Source organism: Grammomys surdaster, unplaced genomic scaffold (genome assembly GCF_004785775.1).
Source record: "Grammomys surdaster isolate TR1022 unplaced genomic scaffold, NIH_TR_1.0 126198, whole genome shotgun sequence".
In the NCBI taxonomy this organism is placed as follows: Eukaryota; Metazoa; Chordata; class Mammalia; order Rodentia; family Muridae; genus Grammomys; species Grammomys surdaster.
In genome coordinates, this window is record NW_021621003.1 from 7,489,813 (window position 1) to 7,510,223 (window position 20,411).

Below are 20,411 nucleotides of genomic sequence, written 5' to 3' on the forward strand. Positions count from 1 at the left end.
ACTTGGAAGTAAAGACCTTGGCTCTTGGCCATTTCCTCTTTCCTTCATTTCCTTCTCGATGCTTTCCAAATTAGCCAGTCTAGGGTAGACTGTGAGGTTGAACCTCGGCCAGTGGGGGAGCCAAGCTCCCCCTTGCCTTAAGGATAGACAAGGCCGTCTTGGCCTCTGTGCTGCTTACCAGCTCCATTTGGCTTGAGCACGCCTTGTTTTGCAATAAGAAGTGGCCTTACCCAGTTACTTTGTATTTGTTTCAGAGCACAAGAGGAAGCAGATTCTTTCTCAACACCCCTCTAACTTGTCTAAGGTGGCCTCTCCCCACCTTTTCCCTCCTATATCCCACACTGCATTTTATTACCATCTGCATTTTGTAATTTCTTAACCCGGTTTTAGAATGTGCTATAAATCTCAATAATGCTTTTTAACCAAGCAAAAACCTTGCTTATGAAGTCTTTAAACACTGGCTAAATTTTTTGCTCCTCTTTTCTCTTACCTCTAAGTCCCAGGGGTCACCAGGAAGAGACCAGACACCCAACACTAGGTGCTCTGCTTCAAAAGGACTCCAATCCAGGGAGAGGTGGGGCGTGGTATGAGGTACAGGGACAGCAGCTCGAGAAATTCCAAGTGGGACTATATATGCTCTATCTCTCCTACATGTGCATTCACTTAAAGCGAGTACGTCATGAAAACAGAAATGCTGGATAGTGAGTGGATGAGACTACTAGTGGGCTGACGTCAGAAGGGACCAGCAGGATGCTCTGATGAAAAGCCTCAGTAAAAACAACTTTAACGCCGGGTCCCTCTCCCAGGATCCCTTAGCTCATAGACACCAAGTCAAAGTCATCAGGGAGTCCTCTCCAGGCTTTCTACCACTCCAGTGTTCTCTCCCTCAGAACCATGCGAGCCCTGCTTTGTCCAACCAAGCACCTGGCCAGCCTAGCACTGTCTCCACTTCAGTCTTACTGCTGCCTGACAAGACCAGGTGACTCCGTATGTTAGCGGTACAGCTTTGCCTGTTGCCTTTGCAACTTTGTGGCAATGTTTTGACTTTTTAACTCCTTACAAAACCAATATTGTAACTGTTAAGTGAGTCTCTGGTAATCTCCCTTGCGTGTATGTTAGGATGAGGATCCAGCCTCCTCCAGAGCATCCTCAGAATTCCTGGAAACCAACCTGACACAAGGTTCCAAGCTACAAGTGGCATTAAAGTAAAACAGCTTCCCCAGGTGTCACAGTGACCTGGATGACTTTACCCAGCTGCCCTGGACTCCAGCACCACCCTCCAACAAGAACATCTTTTGGATTCTGTAGTTCACACTGGAGACATGGGCCCAACCCATCATTCTCCAGCAGGCATTAGATGCCCCTCTGCTTTCTCCAGGACGCTGTCGTTAGTGGTCCTCCACGGCGGGTCTCTTCCCTCAGCAGCCTCTCTCTAGGTTCTATCTCTAGGCTCCTGGTTCTAGAAGCCCGCATGGGGGGTTGTGCTGCTGCTGCTGCTGCTGCTGCTGCTTTCTCAAGAGTGAAGAATGACCATCATGTACTGACTTAACTCTCAACAGCGACCAGCTCACACCCGAGCTCAGCTGGATGCTCTGCCTTCCAGTTCCATGCAAACCACAGGTCTGCAAACACTTGAGGGTGTGAATAAAAACAAACCTCCCCGCTACCTTACTGGAGCCAAAGGGAAAGGAGCGTTCTGGTCCCCTAAAAATAAGTGTCCGGCCTCTCCTTTTCTCCCAGATTGTGAAGTTACAATCTTCCTTGTCTACATTTACCACAACTCATTTGGGTGATAGCAGCTCTGGCTGTGATGCAAGGAAAGGCCATTTCTGTACAGGAGCTCATGACGCCACGCCCACCCCTGACAGGCACATGCGCACTGGCCGCCACTGAGAAAACGTGGTTCCTCTGATGAGACTTTTTCCTCTGTCGTAAGGCCAGTCCTGTAACACAGCTTACCAGGCAATTTTCTGTGGTTCCAAAAACAAACAAACAACAAAAAAAACCTTCTATTTTCTTAAGTTATCTTTTTATAAGAACGTGATTTTTTCTTTTCTGAGCCAAACATTTTTAATCGCAACACTGTACCCACATATTAAAAAAAAAAAAAAAAAAAAAAAAAAAAAAGCCCAAACAACCCTTTTTGCTTCCAACTTAAAGGACAGGAGACTGTGACGAGCGGTACCTTTTCCTTACCCAGTTCCCCCTGCAGCTGACTTGACCCACCATGAGGCAAAGAACTAGACCCAGAGGAGACAGCGGTCATCCTCCCTGCTGCCTTTGGTTTCACTGTCTCATCTCCATGACCAACAAAGCCTCAGTGCAGACAGTGCAGATGGGCTTCAGCCTTCCGCTCTGGGTGTCAGGGTCTCTGATCCTACCTGAAGAGGCTTCCTACAGCCCTAGCTCACTGTCCCCGGTCCCGGCCTGTCGCCGCTGCTTCACCAGCTGCTTGTCAAGCTCTCGGAGCTGCTTCAGGAAGCCCCGGTTGGGCAGGACACAGCGGTTCTTAGCCACTTGTTGAATGGCGTCCACCAAAGTCATGTTCTTGTGAATCATCAGGTAGGCCAGAACCAGAGTTGCTGACCGGCTTCGGCCCATGGCACAGTGAACCAGGATCTTACCTGCAGGTGGAGGGGACAGGAAAGCCAGCGCTGAACGGGACAGGGTTCCTCAACCCACATTTATTCTGTTGCCCACAGTTTGGCTTGGGCCACAGCCCCCCATCAGCAAAATGGGGACACAGTCACTTGGCTCTTTCATAGGGGCGTTGGGAAGGCAGTTCCTGTACAGCACACCTGTTTGCTGATAGGCACGTGATAGGATTGGTAAAAGGCAGACATTACAACTCTTGCTAAGAGAAGGCGGCGCCAAAGCTTTGTGAGATGGCCATCTCCATGCCTCAAAGAGTAGCCTCCTGGAAGCGTTTGTCTGTTTTAATATTTATTCAGTCATGTTTAGCATGGTTCAAATATCAAAACATACCCCAGGAGACTGCCTGGGAGACCCCCCACCCTCACCCTCACACACACACACACACACACACACACACACACACACACACACACAGGGTTCCTTGACTCTCCAGAGCAACAGGTGCCCCTATCCTTTAATCGCCTCTTCCAGAGAAGAATCTGCCAAGAAGGGTCTCCCCTTTACTGTATTTCTCGCTTGCCTCCTCCTCCCCTCCCCTCCTTCTATCACCCCCCCCCCCTTTTGCTTCCACTGTGGATGGAAACCAGGGTCTTAACCCTGCCAGGCAGGCGCTGAACTACACTAGCAGCCATTCAAAAACCTTTTCTATATCTTGCTTACTTCACTAACAGTTTACATTTGAGATCTCTACACATCAGCGTATAAATAGCTCTCTTTTCTTTCTTTCTTAAGCACCCCTCCCACCCCATGCTGGGAATAAAACCCAAGACCTTACACATGCAAGGCAAACATCCTCCAGCGACATCCCCAGCAAAAAGTTATTTCCAAAGCATATGCCTTCCTTTCTTTTCTTGTTTGATGCCAGGGATCAGAGCCAGGACCTTGTCTGTGCTCAGTACCTGTTATTCCACTGGGCTAAACCCCTGGCCTTTGCAAGTAAATATTTTGAAACTACTGATTGGTTTGTTTGTTTATTTATTTATTTGGACAGAGTTTCCTGTGTAACCCAGAATGTTCTCAAACCTAACATCCTCCTGCCTGAGTCCTTCAAGTGGCAGGATTAAACAATTTAAACAGAATGCAGGGTGGATCCCAGAGATGAGCTGCAATGACCAGCCCATCTTTGGACTGACAGTGAAGGGAAAAGCATGTGTGCCTTTTTGTCCCTATGTAACATCACTGGCTCTGACGTTGAATATGCCAGAGCTCCCACAGCCCCCAAAGGCCTTCGTGAAGTCTGGGCTGAGGACACATGAGAGTCTGCTGACTTGCAGACATAAGACCTAGACTCCCTTCTGCTGCTGACTGCCAACTGGGTGAGAAATAACAAAGCTATTCAGCCTCGTAAGCCTCAGTTTCCTTAGTTGTCAAGTGGAGGGGCAGAATCAGATCAGTAGTGTAAAACCAATTTAGAAAAATGTCCTATGGTCATGGGTCAGGCTTTCAAACAGTGAAAGCACTTTTACTGTGACCTGTGCCAGAGGCATGGCATGAACATTCCACCAACTAAAACCAGCTGTCTCCACATTAGTTCTGGAGGAGTTTTGGTGGTGTGGATTGGTTTGGTTTGGTTTGGTTTGGTTTGGTTTGGTTTGGTTTGGTTTGGTTTGGTTTTAGACGGGGTCCTGTGTGTACCAGGCTGGCCTTGAATCCACCATGCACCTCAGAATATTTTCAACCTCCTGGTCCTTCTGTCTCCACCTCCAGGGTTCTGGGATTCTGGGTATGTATCACCATACCCTGCTGAAAGAACCTGTATGCAATGGACTCTTTTGGTGGTGTTAGCATACATGCTGACTTAGTCCTTGTCACATTCACAAAGACAATGATGCCTTAGTATGAACAATGTCACAGGCACCAAATATACAGATAATCATTGTTATGTCACCACACACTGGAGAGGGGGCAGGCGATTCCCTTAAGAATGTCTTAAATGAAACAGTAAAAATGATGTACAAGCACCCAGATCCCTCGGTTCACCACTTGGTGGCGCTCTAGAGCCCACCCAGTATACCCACTGGCCACGTCTCTTCAGCTTTGACTTAACCCTTGTTATCGTTGTCCCTGCTTTGCAGATGGAGAGACAGATTCAGGGGGTGCAGCGTCTTGCCAGAGGTCACCCACAATGCGGGCGCCAGAGGAAGGAGGCCAGCACAGTATGCCACTGTGCTCTGAGGTTTGGCTCTCTGCTCGCTCCCCGTAGTGGCTGTTTCCCATGGCTGTGGGACTCTCTGATGTTCGGCTGGCTAGGGTGTCTGTTGCTGTGTGACCGAAGTGCTGCCTGTCTTTCTGCCTCTCAGCCCGATGCCCGGAGAGATAAACAGGAAGTTGCCTGTGGATAATTTCTGCATGGTCGTGGATCTCGGTCCTTTTTAGCTCTCCCTTCTTCATGGGACCAAGCCCAGGCAAGGTGAAAAACCCAAGACAACATTAAAAAAAAAAAAAAAATGAAAGAATCGCCACACAGTAGGCATGTTAGTTCTATTCTCACTCAGTGAAAACGGGATGGGAAGGCCTGCGCCCCATGACCAGTGGCAAGGACCACTGTGGGGGTTGGGAGGTGGCTGGCACAGAAGTGCCCTCCAACTCCTCACAATTAATGCCTTTCTCTGTCTACCCCAGCCAGCAAGGAGGGCAGGAAGCAACCCCCAGTGTTATTAAAGGGGCACTGGTCCACATTTTCACCCAGCATGACCATCCAAGCAGACGAACATCTACCTCTGCTGTTCTAATCCCAATGGAGTGTTCCAGAGAGAAGCTAGCTGCCTGGCCTCTGGCCAGTTCTGCTGATAACTGATGTGTTTCTTCCTCTCCTGTCAAAACTAAACACTTGTAACAGATGAATGCTGTAACCCATTAAGCTTTTGGGGCGCCTGAAGCCTGTGGAGAGGAGGTAGAGAGGAAGAAGACGGGAAGGAAAATGGAGAGGAGGGAGGAGAAAGACAAGGGAGGGGGCTGGGAAGGAGAGAAGGGGGCTCTCTCGGCTCTACTGGAGCTCTTGGAACCAAATGTGGTTCTCATTAATGCTGTCAGACTGGAGAAAGAGGCCCACTTCCCTAGGGCAAGAGCTGGTTGTTCTCTGGAGGGCTCAGGTGCCCCTGGGCCCCACCAATTTCCTGTCACCAGAACTTCAGGGTCCTGTTCCCTCTTAGCTCTGGGGCTCTGTAAAGTCCCACTGTGGAGGCCCAGTGTTGGTGGTGGAGAACAGGGGCAGTGAGGGAGGCCTGTTCCCAGTTCTTGCCTGAACTTCAAGAAACCAGGAGGCTCTATGACCTTGACACTAGCCTCTGCAGGGTCCTGAAGTAAGGGAGAATTGTCAGACTGTTTCCTGGTTCAATGCATAGCTGACTCCTAGGTAACTTCAATTACCCTGGGCATTCTTCTGGGTGCTTTATGGATTGTTTATGTGCTTTTGAGACAGGGTCCTGCAGCATCCCTGAGGCCTGGCCTTGGACTCTCAATCTTCCTGCTTCAGCCTCCCTGGATGGCTAGAGTCACAGGTGTGCACCAGGATACTTAGGGCCTGTGCACTTCACATATTTCATTGTCAATTCTCACAGCTATCGAGTGGCTTCAGTCAAATCATCATTGCCATTCTACAGATGAGGTCACTGAAGGATATGCAGAGAAGTGGCTTGTCCCAGTCACATGGCCAGTAAACGGCAGACCATGCTCCAAGCACAGGCAGTGTGACACTGAAGCCCAGAACTGCTCTGTACCTGCTGCCAGTGTGAGCCAGATAAAGGTTTTATAACTAATATGTCCCTTTGCTACATCCAATTTGTGCTATTATTTTCTATTCTCTCTAATCTACTCAATTAAAAAAGCAGAAAAGACACAGTGGGCATATCCACCCTTTTGATTTTATGACCCACTGATAGGTTGCAATCTATCTCTGAAAAATGCTGGCTTCGGTAAAATATTTACCAGAAGGAGAGATGCCACCATTGTATGGAGAAAGTCTAAATTCAGGATTTCTAATGTACCTACCTGGGCATGGTGGCTCATACCTATAAGGCCGAGGCATCAGACTTATCGTGAATTAGATGTTGGAGGCCAACTTGGAGTAAAATCTTATCTCAAAATAAACTTTCAAAAACTCTACCGAATCCAACTACTTGTTTTTAGTGGTGACCAAAAGGTGAGCTTCCGTCACTCAAATCAGATATATCAGAAGCCTGTGGGATGGTTCCCTGGGTGAAACTGCTTCCTGGGCAAGCTGGTGACCTGAGCCCATTCCTGGAACCCACTTGGAAGATGGAGAGAATCAATGCCTGGGAATTGTCCTCTGACTTCTACAGGTGTGTGGTGTGCACCTCTATGCCCACATCACACAAACACATCCTTTTTCTCCTCCTCCTCCTCCTCTTCCTCCTCCTCCTCCTCCTCTTCCTCCTCCTCCTCTTTTTCCTCCTCCTCCTCCTCTTCTTCCTCCTCCTCCTCCTCCTCTTTTTCTTCCTCCTCCTCCTCATCTTCATCATCATCAGAAAGGCATACCTGCCAAGCCTGTGACTCACAGACCTACCTCCTGTCCAGGCCTAATATGTACCTGCATCAGTGCCACCTTCCTTCCCTGGTTTTAGGGACTGCCCTTGCATTCAGTGCCTTGGAAGCGGCTTTTCTCAGCAGTGCATACAGGGACGGAGAGTTCCTGCTCCATCCTAGACAGATGTGGAGATGTAGAGGTCCTCAGAGAATGAGGACAAGGTGTGAGTCCAACAGAAAGGAAGGGGACCTTAAAACACTTGGGGACAATCTGGCCTGGTTGAAGCTTAGATGCCCCAGAGAACCAAATTCCTGCCAGAAAGATGATTTCATCTATATAATCATACCCACTTGGTCTGGTGTGTGTGTGCGTGTGTGTGTGTGTGCGTGTGTGTGTGTGTGTGTGTGTGTGTCTATGTATGTGTGTAAGTATGAGTGTGTGTGTGTGTGTGTGTGTGTGTGTGTGTGTGTGTGTGTAGGCCAGAGGTTAACCTCAGATGTCGGTTCCTAAGGCACTGTTTACCTTGTTTTTTGTAACAAGGTGTCTCACTGGCTTGGACCCTGCTAGTAGACTAGGCTGGTTACAAACCTCAGGGATCAACCTGTCTCCACACCCCAGCATTGATACCACAGGGCACACTCCCTCATCTGGCTTTTGTTTGTTTGTTTATGTGGACTCTCCCATGATCTGAGATCCTTGTGCTTCTGCTGCAAGCACTATTCCAACTGAGCTATCTTCATGACCTAGATCTTATTTTCTAGAACTATTTATTTATTTATCCTTAAATCGGGTCTCACTATGTAGCTGTTGCTGGCCTGGACCTTGCTGTGTAGACCAGGCTGGCCTCAAACTCACAGAGATCCCCCTGCCTCTGCCTCTTGAGTGCTGGGATTTCCTTCTTTGTTGTCGAGAGTGCTGGGCATCCAAACCAAGGCTAAGGAAATGTTATACCATTGAGCAGGATTTTGGGCTCTGGAATCGATTTTATAATGGCCTCAAAAGCAGGCTGGATCCTGTTTAAGACAAAGAATGGAGTCAGGTGGTGATGGCACATGCCTTTAATCCCAGTACTTGGGAGGCAAAGAGAGACAGATCTTTGAGTTTGAGGCCAGCCTGGACTATAGACCCAATTCCAGGATAGCCAGGGCTGTGACACAGAGAAATCCTTTCTCCAAAAACTAGAAGGGGTGGTGGGGGGTGGTGGAGAAAAAGGACAGAAAGGACAGAGAATGACTGACAGGCAAGCTGTGATACTGAAACCCAACCTTCCGAGCTCCTGATGTCTGGCGTTTCCTAGGAGATTTCATTAAACTAGATGTTCCCGAGCTCCCATGAGCATCCATGCTCCACTCTGGGGCAGCATTTTGTCAGTTCTTTCCCCAGTGAAGAAGGATGAGTTCACTTGTGTCAGAGTCTATAGCCAGCTGGCTTTGTCTCCCCTTCCATGATATTTGGTGACCTCTTAAATAGCACAGTCACCAAAGAGATATTCACATTAAGGACAAAAGACTCTCTCCTGTGAGGCCAGGTGGGGAGGGGCTCTTCCTTGGCTTGTGAGTGTTGCCCTGGTTAGTTCTGTGACCCTGGGCACACCACCAGAGCCTGTTTTCTCAGCTACCAGGCAAGATAACAGACTGAGTTATAGACCCAATCTTTCCACCATGATGGTTTCCTAGTTCTTTAGAAAAGTCAAATTGGCACAGAGTGGAGGTAGGAGTGGACCCCAGAGGCTGACAGGCTGTGAGTTTAACTCCACAGGACTACAGCAGGGGATTGTTCAACAAGAAACTGAGTGCAGTGGTATAAACCTGTAATCCCAGCACTCAGGCTGAGGCAGGAGGATCCTGAACTCTAGGATAGCCGGGGCAACTTAACAAGACCCTGTGTCAAACAAACAAAATGGAAAAAAAAAAAAAAAAGAAAAAGAAAACAGAAATGTAGGGACCCAAGTTTATTCCCAGTGTTAAGAAGGAGAAGAAAAAGAGAAAGAAAAAAAACTAATTAAAAAAGAGCCAGCAGTAATGGCCAGGGGACAGGTGGTTATTTTAGGTTAACACTTGCCAACAAAGGACAAGAAAGGCAAGATGTGGGGGGCGGGGGGAAGGGGGAGAAGGAAAGGCCTGCCTTTGGAGCGGACTGTCTATCAACACCTCTTATGTCAGGAGTATAATAGGAAACATGCGACCAGGTCTGGCTCAGAAGTCCCACAGCAGTGTCCCTTGGTTCCCCAGTGCATGACTAGACAAGGATCAGGCCATCCCCTGTATGTGGCCAGCAGGCCAAACACCTGTCACCCATTTCTCCTGGAGTCTGTGGCAATGCTGGAGCTGAGCTAACTAGCCTTCTCTTTTGTTCCTCTGCCCACTCAGGACACGGATGACAAGCAGATGACCCCACCACTCTTGTTTGCTCTCTGACAGCACTTTAAAGTATGAGCAGTCTGACAGAACAATCCAGACTGGAGGTTTTCTCCGAAAAGTCAGACACTCTGCCACACTGGCACCGATTCTCACCAGAAACGCTGGCAAGGATGGACAAGCAGCAGCCGCCTTCAAAGGAGACATGGGTCTGTCTTCACCCTAAACCTCCATCCTGCTGCCTCACAAGCGGCCAGCACCAGGCACCATTCATTCAGGGGATGCTGGGTTCTGAAGGGTTAACATTTCAGGCCCTGGCTTGGGGAAGTCTTTAGACATGCCAAATTCATAGGTCACTGAGAATGGAGCCCAATCCCCCCAATGGGCAGTGTGGTTACCAGTTTCCTAATCCCAGCCAGCTCAGTCTACACACTTGACCCATCTGTTCTGTTTCCTGTGCGCTCTCTGACTTCAGTATATGCTCTTCTCTCTTGACCCGTCCTTTACCGTGAGCTCTCACACACCCGCTCACGCACCAGCCTGACACTTTCTTGCTGATGTGATCCTGCCCAAGAAGCCTTGAACACCCGACTCCTGAGCCTGAATCTCTGTCGATTTAACAGTGAAGTGGCTTCTTAAGCAGTGTTCCAGGGTTCTGAGACAAGCTTTCAAATGTGAGTATATCGTACAAGTTCAAAGTCGGAATGTCTTTTTTTCTCCCTCTTTTTTTCTTTTAGGATTGGAAACTTTACAATGATGAGGTGCATATGCTGGCATAGTTACACGCTTGGCCGTGCACAGCCCCTCTCTATCAAGTGCATCCGTGGGCCTCCTGCACCCCAGGTTCCATGCCAAGTGCTTTATGTATTCCGCTGCTGCTCCTCATTATAGCTGCTCACGGTAAATATTTTCATCACTGGAGGAATCACATCATTACTGAGTTTTGTGATGAGACGCTAAACCTGGCCTTGTCTTCCTCAAGGCCTGCCAGGCCCCTTCCATTAAGAGGGAGTTCTAAGACATAAAAATGGCAACCGAGCACATGAAACAGATACTGAAGGACTGGATTGCTGTACAACACCCTCCCCCCCCCCACCTCCACACACACACACACAATATGTTTTCAGTTAACTTCAAATACAGTGAGGTGAATTTTACCTCATGGAGATGAATCAGAGTCTGATTGCTCTTTTTGATCCTGTGTGGAAACTCAGAATGTACAGGATACAAAAGATGGTCCATAAATAGACTCATTAAAGGACAGGTCAAAAATGATGCATCCTCTGATTCAAGCATATCAGCTCTGCGGGTGGTTTCTGTTGGCAACGTGTCCTCTGAGCCAGAATGGTGACAGATTTTGTGGGTGGCTATGGCTGGTCAAGGAGCCAAGAGCCACCGTAGCCATCAAGGTCTACGTCTGGCAGACTTGGCGTGGGCCTAGCCCTAGGTTGCAAGTTCCTGAAGCAGGTCAGTCGGTCAGCGAGCCTTGTAATCCCAACCTCTTGTGGCAAGAAAGGCCTTTGGTAACCGGATCCCCTGAGTGAAGTGGTGAGTCAGAAAGGGGCATGACAAGAGACTGAAGTCAGAGCACAGACTAGGGAGGCCATGTCCCTTTGGCCTCCGTGGAATGTGCTGAAGTGTACCCAGTCTTACTCATGCATACCCAAGCTGTGCCCTTCTCTCCAAAATAGCTTTGTTGCTTTCTTGGCATGAGAGCAGTCAAAACTGCATTTACTGGGCAAGGACTAGGACTTTGAGTTAACAGATGGACCAGTGGCATCAGGATACTGGGACTCTGGGTGCAAAACCCACACTCTCTAGTATAGTTTATATTGGGCCCTCCACTTTTAAAAGGTGGGTGTCTTAGAGAGTAGTCTGTGGGTGTGCTTGGTTGGCAGAAGTATTTTAAGTCTGTACATGGATTCTCAAGCAAGCCACTTCCTTAAACGTTTTCTGGCATTGAAGCCTTAGGTTCTACTCAAGTTTGGGTCCAAGTGCGATTAGTGTTTTGGCTACAGTTCACAGTTTTGAGGGGCTCCAGACCACTCTGGCCTTTCTTTAAATTTTTTTTGGTTTCTCAAGATATGGTTTCTCTGTGTATCCTTGATTGTTCTGAACTCACTCTGTAGACCAGGCTGGCCCCGAAATCACAGAGATCTGCCTGCCTCTGCCTCCCGAGAGTGTTAGGATTAAAGGCGTGCACCGCTCTCGCCATGCTCTGCCCAGGCTCACCGTGGCCTTCTAAAGGGTGCTTGTTCCCAACACCGGATATCAAGCCTGACCCCCACCAGCAACACAAATGGTGAGACAGTTTGTTTAGCCAATCCCTGCCGACAATCCTTAACCCCAGTGCACCAGGTTTGAGAATCACTTTCTTGTAGATCTTGCTTCGGACCCATTGGGACAGGGACCTGTTGACAGAAGCCAGGCGTCTTCCTGAGGCGGGAACTATATATGGGGGCAGGACTTCTCCCCAGAGGGGAATGGATAGCATGCCTTGGGGCGTGACCTGGCAGGGCAGAGGAAGAGCGTGTGCGGGAGGGGTGGAGCCTCGGCTGGGGGGGTGGGGGGAGTTCTCTGTCTGGAGGCGGGGCCCGGTGGGTGGGGTTTCGGCCTGGGGGTGGGGCCTTGGCAGGGCAGGCTAGAAGAGGGTCTCTTACTGTGGTCGTTTCGGAGCGCGGAGTCGATGAAGGCCGCAGCCGAGTAGAAAAAGATGCTGAGGTCGAAGGTGGGCACGTCGTCGGCCTCGACGCCGTGGTACTCGATGGCCATGTCTCGGTAGTAGTCCGGCCCGGTGTCCACATTCCAGCGGCCGTGCGCGGCGTTCAGCACGTGCGTGAAACCCGCCTTCTGCAGCCCATAGCGGTCCAGCGCCGTGGCCCTGGGCGCAGGGAGAAGGGTCGGTCGGTGGACGCCGCGCCCTTCGGGTGGTGCACGGCTTTCTACACGGGACCCTATAATCGCAGGGCGATTACAAGCAAATACCCAAAGCAGCCCTCTTCCCGAGCCCTAGGCCTCTAGGCGCCCTTTGGTTCTCTGACTGCCTAAGAGAAAGCTAACACCACCACCCCCACCCCCACCCCGCTGGGTAGGCACAGCCTGGGTATTTGCTTTTTCTTTTCCTTTGGATCATTCACCTAATTCCGTGGGTCCTGGAGGTGGACCTGCCAGATCTCCCTAGGGGGCAACTGAAACAATCTGTTCATCTGAGCTTGCTTCACAGAGCCCCCAGGAGCACCTTTAAAAGAGGCCTCTATTTTGAAGCTTCCAAACATTTATGGGTTTGGAGGTCATAGCTGGGAAAAATGGCTTCAACCCGGTGGTTGGGAGGATTTCGTTAGGATTGGATAGAATTCTTGAGTTAATGCTGACAGGGTTGGAGGACACAACATGAGTGGGGACTGATTGCTTTGTGGAGCCCTTTGCCTAGCTGGGCCTTCGGTGTTCTAAGAAGCTGCTTCTAACCCAGGTGAGTCTAGGTTTTCAGCAGAATTTCTAAGAACAACAACAACAAAGGTTGCCGGGGCTGGAGAGACGGCTCAGTGGTTAAGAGCACTGACTTCTCTTTCAGAGGGCCTGAGTTCAATTCCCAGCAACCACATGGTGGCTCACAACCATCTGTAATGGGATCCGATGCCCTCTTCTGGTGTGTCTGAAGAAAGCTACAGTATATTCACATATATGAAATAAATAAATCTTTAAAAAAAAAAAGATTGCTTTGAGATAGTTAGCTCGGAACAGCTAAACACAAAGGCCGTTGGCTAGAGTATCAGAGGAAGCAGTTATTTCTGGAGAGAGTGTTGGGGATTCCTGGTGGAGAGACACCTTTAAATCTGCCCTGCTACAAGGGTGAGCATCATTTAATGAGGAGAGGATGGCGGGTGAGGCAGGCCATGTCAAGGAAATACCACAACCCAAGGTGTGAAGGCTGAGGGTGACGGAGGAAACCTCACAGTCTGTAGTTTATCATTTATCCCCATAGTGATACAGATTCTATGATGTGCTGATGGTGACAGAAGGGGACAGGTGGATCAAGCCAAGGCCAGCGGGGCGGGGGTGGGGGGAGACTAGTTTTTGGTCTTAGAAAAACTTGGATGTCAGGATCAGTATTTGGGGGGGTGGTCAAAGAGGACTATAGTCAGTGTTTTAAGGGTGTGTAGGGTTTGGCATGAAGAAGCCATCTCTGGGCTGGAGAGATGGCTCAGTGGTTAAGAGCACTGACTGCTCTTCCAGAGGGCCTGAATTCAATTCCCAGCAACCACATGGTGATCCATAACTATCTGTAATGGGCTCTGATGCCCTCTTCTAGTGTGTCTGACAGCTACAGTGTGCTCATATAAATAAAATAAATAAATCTTTAAAAAAAGAAAAGATGCTTTTCAATGGCACAAAGGCCAGCCTACTGCTCAAGGAAGGGTAACACAAGGTGTCAGACCTTAAGATTAGAGCGTCAAAAGAGCATCGTGCTTCCTTTGAAGATCCACGCAATTCTAGGTTGATCTGTGGCAGTGATAAATACAATTATCAAAAGCAACTTGGTGAGGAAAGGGTTGAGTTGAGTTTACAAGTTAGAATCCATCATCAAGGGAAACCAAAGCAAGAGCTTACGACAGGAATCTGAGGCAGGAACTAAAGCAGAGACCATGGAGGAATCCCAGGCTCACAAGTCAGCTGCCTTTCTTGTGTCAGCCTAGGGATGGTACCACCCACAGTGGTCCTCCTAGCCCTGTCAATTAGCCATCAGGAAAATGCTACCATCAGGAAAATGCTTCCCACAGGCCAGGCTAGTGGAGGCAAAGCCTTGATTGAGAATCCCATTTTCCTAGGTGTGTCAAGCTCACAACCAAGATTAGCCATAACACATAGTGCAGCCTCTGGTGAATCGATGCGGACAGAGGCAACCGTATTGAACAGGAGTGAGGACCAGCACCCTGGGCCAAGAGTAGCCCGACATCAGCAACACATGCCAACTCCTCTGCCAACAAGCCTCCATCCCTCCTTAGTGTCCGTGTTCCCTGGAGAGGAACAGCAATGGAGTTAGAGCTTGGGAAAGCGTTAAGCACAGGCACTGGACCTGTAGAAAGATTTTTCACAGAGCCTATAGGAGCTGTCTGTGTGTACAACCAGAGGCAATAGATCATGCCCGTAATCCCAGCCCTTGGGAGACCAAGGTGGGGGATTGTTACAAGTTCTAGGCCAGCCTGGACCAGAGTGAGGTCCTGTCTGAAACAAACCAATAAATAAATAAATAAATAAATAAATAAATAAATAAATAAATGGAGGTCCCGTTTGGTGGCATACATCTTTAATGCCAGCGTTTAGGAAGCAGATGTGGGTGGGGTTTTGTGATTTTGAGGCCAGGCAACCTGGTCTAAAATAGTGAGTTCCATATCAGCTAGGGCTGCATAGTGAGATCCTGTCCCCCCAAATAGAAGGCTGCATGGGGAGTTGAGGTCTCTTATCCCCCTCCCCAAGCTGACCCTTGGCGCTGGCTTTCTGGCTGTAGAGCACATTGAACTTCCGTCATTTTCCTTCAAAAGGCCTGTTTTTTCGTCTTTCTTCTTGTCCCCAAATATATATACAACAAAGGTTACGCTCTGGGGACACAGATCTGCACTCAATTAAGGCCTCCAATAACTCGGCCTGTCTTGCTGAGTAGCAATCAGCTTCACTTTGAGGTTGAGCTTGGTGGAAAAATTAGAATTAACTGTCCTTGACAGGAAGCTCTAACCCACCAGAAACAGTGCTCCTTCTGTGGTCAGCAACAGTCTCCACAGAATCCCATGGTGGTCTGAATGAATTGCAGTTTGCACTTTGATGCTTTGTGGGGTCAAGGCTCAAGGATAGCACACTAGCTTAGGCTGGGTGACACCACTCCACTCAGCCCGCCCAGCTGCCTTTGTGTGTAGGAAGAAAGGGCCCATCAGAGCTTTAGAGATGATAGTGTGTCTAAGGTCCGTTAGTTCTCAGGGCTCTAGGCCCCTGAGCTGGGCAGGGGATGGGGTGGTGGTGGTGGTGGTGGTGGTGGTGATGGTGATGTGTGTGTTGTCCTCATACATCACGATGGGGGTTTCCCTCAGCTGAGAGTCAAGTTGAGACTTGAAAGAGCACCTACAGCAGAATGGGAAATTTACAAATACAAACTAGTACTTCCTAGGCTGCAGACACCCTGTGTCCAGGCTCCAGTTGGGCGGGATGCCCAGCTCAGTAGTTACTGAAATTAGAGTGTGGGTGGAGGGTTATGTCTGGCACTGTATTGTGTTTTGTTGTTGTTTTTAGTTTGAGGGCCAGATACATAATTGACTCAGATAAGTTATAGAGGAAAGGAACCAAGAAATCCAGGGATGTTTTGAAGTGATGGGAACAAATCAAAGACTGAGTGTCTCTCTTCTGGGCCTCCTCTGATCATGGGGAAAGACTTCAGGGAACCAACAACAAACAGATTCAGGAGTTTATGTCTGGAGACTGGATGAGGAGGGACTGAGGAAGGGTCACAGTCAGTAAAGTGCTTGCCTGGAAAACAGGAGGATTGAGTCCGATTGATTGATTGATCGGCAGTGCCCCTGTGAAAGCTCAGCTCAGTGTGTGCCTGCGGACCCAGCACTGGGACAGTAAAAGCAGGAGAACCACTGGGTCTGCTGGCCAGCTAGTCCAGCAGAACTGATGAGCTCCAGGGTCAGGGAGAGCCCAGTCTCTAAACCCAAAGTGGACAAGGTAGAGCAGGACACGTGCTATCTGTCTGTGGCCTCCACATGTGCACATAAGAGTACCACTTTCACCCTCCCACATGTGCACACATACATATAACATACAGGTGGACAGGCATGAGCATGTTCACACACAAAATAACTTAGGTGATAAACCAGCCTTACTGTCTAGGTATTTTCTGAAAATTCTAGTTCTAAGCAATGTGTTTAAAAAAAAAAATATCACATGTCATCTGTTTCCAGAAACAGCATGCCCAGCAAGGATGTGGAAAGTAAAACCCACACAAAAAACTGACCAATCTTTCTGCCCCACTAAAGATAAAGATTATATTAGTAGTCTTTTAATGTAGAATCTTCCAACTGTTTTTCTATGCATAGGTTTTTTTTTTATATATAGAGGCATGTTTTTGATATAATACCTTACAGGCATACTTCTTTTTTTTTTTTTTTTTTTTTTTTTTTTTTTTTTTTTTTTTTTAGACAGGGTTTCTCTGTGTAGCCCTGGCTGTCCTGGAACTCACTCTGTAGACCAGGCTGGCCTTGAACTCAGAAATCCGCCTGCCTCTGCCTCCCAAGTACTGGGATTAAAGGCGTGCACCACCACCGCCCAGCGACAGGCATACTTCTTATTTTTATTTTCAATATTAGAAATGAAACCTAAGGTCTCATCTATGCTACATGTGTGCTCTACCTCTGAGGAATCTCCTTGGCCCTCTTTTTAGTTTTTATTTTGAGACAGGGTCTCATTAAGTTGTCCAAGCTGACATTAAACTCTCTCTGTAGGCCAGGCAGTTCTTGAACTTGTGATCCTCCTGCCTCAGCCTCCTGAGGACCTGGGATTACAGACATGCAGCATCAGGCCTGATCTATACTTTGTTTGATTGTTCCTTGTCTTATTGTCCTTCAAAGATTATATACGTGTGTGCCTGTTTGTGTGCATGCATGTGTCTATGTGTATACATGTGAGCCTATGCATACATGTGTACGCCTGTACATTCCATTCTTGTGTGTGTGTGTGTGTATGTACATATGTATGTATATGCCTGTGCTTGTGCCTGTGTGTGTGTACTTGTGCATGTTATGCATATATGTGTGTGCTTGTGCATGTGTGCATGTATGTGTGTGTGGAATGAACCCAAGGCCTCCAGCAAGAAGCCAAGCATGTGTCCTATCTACCTCTGAGCTATTCTCCCATGCTACATTTATTTTATTATTTTAGTTTAGTTTAGTTTGAGACACATGGCCACCCCACAGTAAGCTAAATTCATCACCACCATTTTTCTAACAGCTCAAATGACAGGAAACATTTTTTTAAGCAAAAAATGAACTGAAGGATATACATTGTCCTATATAATGCTATTGCGTAATAGACTAGTGGCTGTGCCCAACCTATAGCTTCGTATGACCAAGGACAGCTATGAATTTCCAACACAATAGTATAAATTTACTTAAAACATGAGTTTGTTTGTTTATAACTTGATTGCACAGTTCTCAAGATGATTCTGTTGAGTGTCAAAAGGCTGAACCACTGGAAGGATAGCTCAGTGGTTAAGAGCATTAGCCACTCCTCTAGAGGACCTGGGTTTGGTTCCCAGCACCCATATGGCAGCTCACACCTGTCTGTAACTTCAGTTCCAGATTATCTGACTCCTTCTTCTGGTCTATGAGGGCACTATACACATGTAGCGCACAGATATACCTGCAGGCAAAACACCATACACAATAAATAAAAATAAAATTAAAGTGTTCTCAAAAGGGGGGATACTGAGCACACTGGATATGGGAGAGTGTAAATGTGCTGGAGACCAAAGAATTAAAAGAAATTGTTTTATTTTGATATTTTTTGTGGTAGTTGGAGCCAGAGGTGTCTCCAAAGGACATCTGTACGCAGCATTCAAACACCTTGACATGGCAGTGTACTGTGAACAGCTGATGTCACCTCATGGCCTTCAGCAGCTACGCACATCCCACTGCCACTACATCCTGGACTTATGGGCATGTCTAGTTATATCATTTTGAGAGACTTCTATTCTTTTTTTGATTTTTTTGAGACAGGGTTTCTCTGTATAGCCCAGGCTGTCCTGGAACTCACTCTGTAGACAAGGCCGGCCTCAAACTCAAAAATCTGCCTGCCTCTGCCTCCCAAGTGCTGGGATTAAAGGCATGCGCCACCACCGCCCGGCACTTCTATTCTTTTGTTTATCATTTATCTGTTTTTTTGAGACAAGGTTTCTCTGTGTAGTCCCAGCTGACCTAGAACTCTCTCAATAGACCAGGCTGGCCTCAGAACTCAGAGATCCACTTGCCTTTGCCTCCCAAGTGCTGGAATCAAAGGCGTGTGCCACTAAGTGTTCAGCACAAGAGCCTTTTAAAAGCAGAATTATCGGGCCCAGGGGAACAGGCAATTTAAAATCTGAGAGTTGGTGAGATGGCTCAGTGGGTAAAGGCATTTGCTGTGTAAACCTGGCAGGCTGACTTGGATCACTGGAACCCACATAGATGTAGAAGGAGAGAACTGAGTCTACAGAGTTGTTCTCTGTACATTGAGCTATACATGGACCTCAATGCCCCACCCCCAGCATATACATGGATAATAATTAGGTAAGCTATATCTGTTATTCATTCCTAAGTGGTAAGTGGCCCTTAAGAAAACTTGACTTAGATTTACATTCCAATTAAGGGGAAAATGTTTTAAACTTTTTGTGTATGTGTATAGATATTTTGCATGTGTGTATGTCAGTGTACCAAATAAATGTAGTTAAGAACAGTTGTGAGATACTCGGTGGGTGCTGGGACTCTGAAAGAGCAACAAGTACTCTGAACCACTGAGCCACCTTGTCTGTCCTCTACAATACATTTTTGATTTATTTATCTTTTTAATATCCTATTTCCATTTTATCTGCATTGGTGTTTTGCCTGCCTGCATTTCTGTGTTGAAGGTGTCAGATCTTGGAGTTACAGACAGTTGTGAGGTACCATGTGGTTGCTGGGATTTGAACCCAGGTCCTCTGGAAGAGCAGTCAGTGCTCTTAACCGCTGAGCCATCTCTCCAGCCCCTCCAGCAAAGAAAGGATGTCTCATTTTCATTAGCCTGCCTTAGGGATGAGGTGGGGCATTCTTTCTCACATGAGCCTGATAGGCTCCTACTGTTGCACATGAGCCTGGCAGACTCCTGTGGTTTGCTCTATTTCGTTGTTATTGACTGCACCTCTGTATGAAGCTCAGTTTATGCTTGGACCTGTGTTCTTCCTGACTTAGCCTCCCAAGTGCTGGGATCACTGGCAAGTGCCACTATCCCTGGCCCATGCAGATTATTCTGAGAACATCATGGACCCCTGGTTTGATTAAAGTCTCCTTCGTTTCCTCCCTGCAAACTTCTGACCAAGCTCTGGGTTCTAACTGCAGCAAAATCCTTCTCATGTGGCCAGGTTTCCTCAATCAGTCAGAGCCCTTCCTTCCTTTCCTCCTTCTCATCCTTGTCCCAACATCCTGCCAGTTCCTCTCGAGTCGCCCCTGAAAGCTTGCTTCAAACTCCATAGGTCATAGTTACCTTCATTGGTCCACTTGACAAAAACCTAGCATCACCTGGGAAGAGGGAACTTCAAATGAAGACCTACCCATATAGATTGGCCTATGACCATATCTATGAGACATTTTCTTAACTGAGGTAGGAGGGAGGGCCTGGTCCAGTGTAGGTGGTGCCATCTCTAATCTGGTGGGTGTGGGCTGTATAAGAAAAGTAATTGAGCAAGCCAGTAAGTGCTGTTCCCTTGTGGTCTCTGTTTCATTTCCATGGTCCTGCCCTAAGTTCCTGCCTTGAATTCCTCTGATAATGGACTGTAATCTATAAACCTGGTTAACCCTTCCTTCTCCAAACTGCTTTGGGTCATATTGTATATTTACAGCAACAGAAAGCATACTAGGCTGGGTGTTGTGGTGTACACCTTTAATGCTAGCGATCCAGAGGTAGGCCAGCCTGGCATACATAGCTAGTTTGAAGACAGCCAGAGCTACAAATATAGAGAGGGGCCTTGCTTCAAAAACAAAATAAAACAAAAACAGAAACAAGAGGAAGAAAGAAAGAAAGGAAGGAAGAAAGGAAGGAAGGAAGGAAGGAAGGAAGGAAGGAAGGAAGGAAGGAAGGAAGGAAGAAAGAAAGAGAAAGAAAGAAAGAAAGAAAGAAAGAAAGAAAGAAAGAAAGAAAGA

At 47.8% G+C, this 20,411-nt stretch overlaps 1 protein-coding gene across 1 annotated transcript in view; it reads right to left on the bottom strand.

Annotated features, from left to right (window-relative positions):
• Nucleotides 1–2,024: 2,024 nt before the first annotated feature.
• Nucleotides 2,025–20,411, bottom strand: part of Dupd1 (dual specificity phosphatase and pro isomerase domain containing 1) — a 44,055-nt gene continuing 25,668 nt past the window's right edge. The window contains exons 3-4 of the mRNA XM_028758513.1: nucleotides 12,159–12,379; nucleotides 2,025–2,624 (exon numbers count right to left, since the gene is read on the bottom strand). Coding sequence (XP_028614346.1) covers nucleotides 2,395–2,624; nucleotides 12,159–12,379 — 451 coding nt within the window. The 3' untranslated portion in view covers nucleotides 2,025–2,394. The remainder of the gene's footprint in view (nucleotides 2,625–12,158; nucleotides 12,380–20,411) is intronic.